This window comes from Polistes dominula, unplaced genomic scaffold, assembly GCF_049000335.1.
Source record: "Polistes dominula isolate Pdom_NZ unplaced genomic scaffold, Pdom_raw_medaka contig_31, whole genome shotgun sequence".
NCBI classification, from domain to species: domain Eukaryota; kingdom Metazoa; phylum Arthropoda; class Insecta; order Hymenoptera; family Vespidae; genus Polistes; species Polistes dominula.
Window position 1 is genome coordinate 4,353,031 of NW_028300925.1, and position 4,328 is coordinate 4,357,358.

Here is a 4,328-nt window from a genome sequence, read left to right on the forward strand (position 1 = left end):
GATAAGATCTATGTCTAACCGAAACAAGAAAGACGACGAAGGCAACGAACACGCAACACCATGTCATCGCCATCGTCACCGTCGTCACCGTCGTCACCGGCATCGTCTCCTTCGTCGTCGTCGTAGTCGTCGTCGTCATCCACCCTCCGGACGGTAGGTATAGTTTATTAGGTATAGTTTCGGGATCAATATCCCAGCAACGATGGGCGTAGCCAAGTTATTCTTGTTCAGCATCGAAGGGTCCATCTTACTAACGCCCACTTCGTTCCGATTGGTTGTTAGGTTCTAACCGAGAGTCGCTCTTCGCAACCGTAATATTCCCCAAGTTATACTCTGGGACAGATAGGCGGAGCTTAAATCCTTCCTGCTTTCCTACTGGTGGGGGTAAAACCAGCCAGTACCGTCATCCTAGCAGATAACCAAGCTGTAAATCATGGCCAGTCGGTCGTTCGGAGCGCATCAAACAACAAATAGGGTACAAATTCGTGGAAAAACTAAGTCCCTAAGAATAGTGTCACGAGTTTCCTTATTTATATGTATATACATGTGTATAATATATGTATATGTACTTGTGGATTCCTCTTTCTTGTTTTTTTCGTTCAAGTGAAAAGAAAGAAGAGATCAAAAAAAGTTGTAGTGTCTATGAATTAAAGAGAAATTCAAGTGCTATCATATTTCTCTATATTTTATCGATGCATTTTTGGACTCCAAGGTGAAATTAAGCGATCCGATCGATCGTCAAAACAATTCTTTGAATTTGATTGACACGTGAGAAGAAGGGGAAGGAGTAGAAGAAGAATAAGAAGAATAAAAGAATAATATAAAATAATGTGTAGTAACGAAAGTCCACCACCAGCTAAGGAACCGTTGGCTGTCGGATTGGGTAATTCGATGGTCGGGTTCTTTCCAGGCTTTGACCAATATCGTCTTCATCTTTATCATTATGCCATGACTGAGAGATTACGTATAGCGCAACAGTTACACCCACAACATCCTGGGGTCGGTCATCCACCGTCGGGTTCACCAGCTCATCTTGGATTAGGTGCTGCATTTCCTGCTCCATTACCATTATATCCAGCGGCAGCAGCAGCTGGATATCCGAGTCGATTGGCATTGTCCATGGCATTGCTTCATCCTCATCATCAGAGAATACCAGAGGAACCTAAACCACAACATAGTTACATCGGTTTAATAGCAATGGCTATACTATCGTCTCCGGAAAAGAAATTGGTCCTTTCGGATATTTATCAACATATATTAGAACATTATCCATATTTTCGTACGCGTGGTCCAGGATGGAGAAATTCTATAAGACATAATTTATCGTTGAATGATTGTTTCGTCAAATCGGGTAGAAGTGCTAACGGTAAGGGCCACTATTGGGCCATTCATCCTGCCAATTTGGAAGATTTCCGACGCGGAGATTTCCGAAGGCGCAAAGCCCAAAGGAAGGTACGAAGGCATATGGGTTTAGCAGTAGACGAAGAGCCAGACAGTCCTAGCCCACCACCTTTACCAGCTACACCACCACCTACCGCATCGGCATTAGGTCCACCCGTCGCTTCTCAACAATTAACCGGAATTTGGACGAGCCCTGCGCCAGCTCCACCTGGCCCCCCACCCCATTCTCATCATCACCATCACCACCATCATCATCATCATCAACAACCGCAACAGCAGCAACAACAGCAACAACAGCAGCAACAACATATGTTTCAAAGTCGTTCCATCAGACAATCCTCATCTCTTCAACCATCGAGAAAACGACTGTTCGATGTAGCTTCACTCTTGGCGCCGGACGACCAACACCATCACCACATCGAGTCAGATTTAAGGCTGCCTAAATCTAGAAGATTCAGTTGCAGCGAAGACGAATTGCACGACCTGCAAGAACAAGAACAGGAACAAGACGAAGAGGTTGACGTAGACGTCGACGTTGACGTTGTTGAAGGCAACGCTCTCCCCTCGCCTACTGGGACACCCTCGGCTAGTCCAGAAGCTAAATTGGTCTCGCCGATTGCTGGTCATTGGAATGATCGGAGTTTGCAAACTGGACCTCAACAATTACCATCTCTTCATCTTCACAATCACGTACACGTTAGGAATTATTACGTACCAACTAACGCCAGTAACGCTTCTGGCGTCTAATCGAATCTCAAGTGTGTCCAAACCATGTTGTTTATGCATGTGTGTATGCATGTGTGTGTGCATGCGTATGTGCATGTGTGTGCGCGCGTGCTGGTTATCTATCTCTTTTTCTTCAACGACATCAGATCTCACTAAAGTGTCGAAAAATATGGTGACCTCTTCATCGATATTCTATTCAGACGTATGATTTACGTCAACAGTGCAATAAGCTTCTCTATCTGTTTGTCAAGATCGATCAAATGAGCTTGGTGTCTCCTAAAAAAAAAAAAAAAAGATAAATGAAGAAAGAGATAGAAGGATGTCAAAATAATTCAACAAATAAACTAAATATAAAAATTAATTTAAAGTGCGAGAGAAATCTATATAGGTACAATTGTAAATAAGAAAACGAATCGAGATAACTTTGAGATCTCTCTCGAATGTTTAAAGTGTGATATAAAAGAGAAAGCATTAAAATCGCATAGATATACGTAGTGTATTATAAAAATAGACATTTCTTTTTTTTTGAATGTACTAAAAGAAAAAAAAAAAGAATTTATCTTGTGTACAAAGAACCTTCGTATAACTTTCCCGTTTGTATGTATGTATGTATGTATGTATGTATGTATGTATGATAAGTGTGTATGTATATGTTTATGTGATTGGATATCGCTCGATCAGTGTCTAGCGATGAAAATCATTATCGCCATCGCCATCATCCTCATCCTCATCATCGTCGTCATTGTCGTCGGTATTAGGAAGAAGAAGAAGAAGAAGAAGAAGAAAAAGAAGAAAATGAGAACGAATGTTATAACTCGAAGTTATAAACGTAGAGAGAGAGAATGTTTTTTTTAAAAAAAAAACAAATTCGATGTACTTGGTAACACGAGTTTTTTCGTCGATAAATTGTCTCTCGAGAAATATGAAAACTGGAATATAAATAAATGAATTACAAGTGGCACGATTGCGAGCCTAGAATGATTAATAAATAAATACAATTTAATAAAGTTTCTGTTCCCATAAAGAAAAATAATAACGTAACAATGAATCTTTCTCTTTTTTCCATACACCTAATACTTCTTAACCTAACAATATCTTCATTTCATTTTACAAGTAAATAGACTTTAATTGTTTTAATAAAAGTAATTTTTATATGTCGAAAAAAAAAAGAAATCTTATCTATTTTCATAAAATATTCATCGGTCGTTCGTCGTTGAAAGTAGTTTACTGACAATCTACCGATTAACAAAGGTAACCGAAGTAAAAGATAAACAAAATGTCGATGTTAGAACAAAAATTAGTATGCACATATATTGAAGAAAATGCAATAACAATCTTACAACAAAGTATCTATAAGTACTTCCTTCTAACACAAAGTCAAGTTTTTAAACTCATTTTACATATAAAATATGTTCACTGAAATACGGATTGCAAATAAGGAACGTTTATCGCGTATAATGCAGCAACTATTATAAATAAGAATTAGAATATTTAATTAAACATCTACCCAAGTAACTAATTAAAACTTGCTATCGATTACCTAAACCCAATACTTATATACTCATTTGAATACTTAGTTATTTCCTTATTAAGTAACTTACTCATAAATATTCAATGTTTCATTGGATAAATAGAAAAATTCCTATAACAAATATATATACAGATATATTTTTTTAAGTATTTCCTTTTTTCTCTTGTTATTTTAAAAGAAAATTTTATAAATTCAAACATTCGAAAAATATTTTAATCCATAGAAAGGATTTCTTTCTTTACTAGTTTTCTCATGTTTTGAAAAAGTTAACAACATCTTAAAGAAATATAAGCCGTCTTCTAGTAAGAATTTCTATTATTCATATTTTTCAAGAAATAAGAAAATCATGTGGATCTAGTTTATAAACGGGTTAAATTTGTTTATCGTAAAACCTTTGGGTAGCCACATTTTTAGGTCCGACAGGTAGTCTTACTTTTATCCTTCTTAAGAAATGACACACAGATTGAAGAGTTTTTTCTTTCCTTTCTTTTCTTCACTATGTAACATATATTTTTTTTAAAAAAACCTAAGAAAAGTAAATTCTATAAATATAATATTTATATTTATTTATTTTTTTATTTATTAAAAATATGTTAAGCTATTCTAAATCATGAGAAATAAATGGAATAATATTTAGATGACATAACTTAAAAGATAGATTCTCTATACA

General features: G+C 36.3%; 1 protein-coding gene across 1 annotated transcript; it reads left to right on the top strand.

Moving 5' to 3' along the window:
* Positions 1-418: 418 nt before the first annotated feature.
* On the top strand, positions 419-2,923 carry fd102C (forkhead domain 102C). Its single transcript, XM_015335042.2, has one exon. The coding sequence runs from the start codon at positions 829-831 to the stop codon at positions 2,146-2,148; it is 1,320 nt and encodes a 439-aa protein (XP_015190528.1). The 5' UTR covers positions 419-828; the 3' UTR covers positions 2,149-2,923.
* Positions 2,924-4,328: the final 1,405 nt, after the last annotated feature.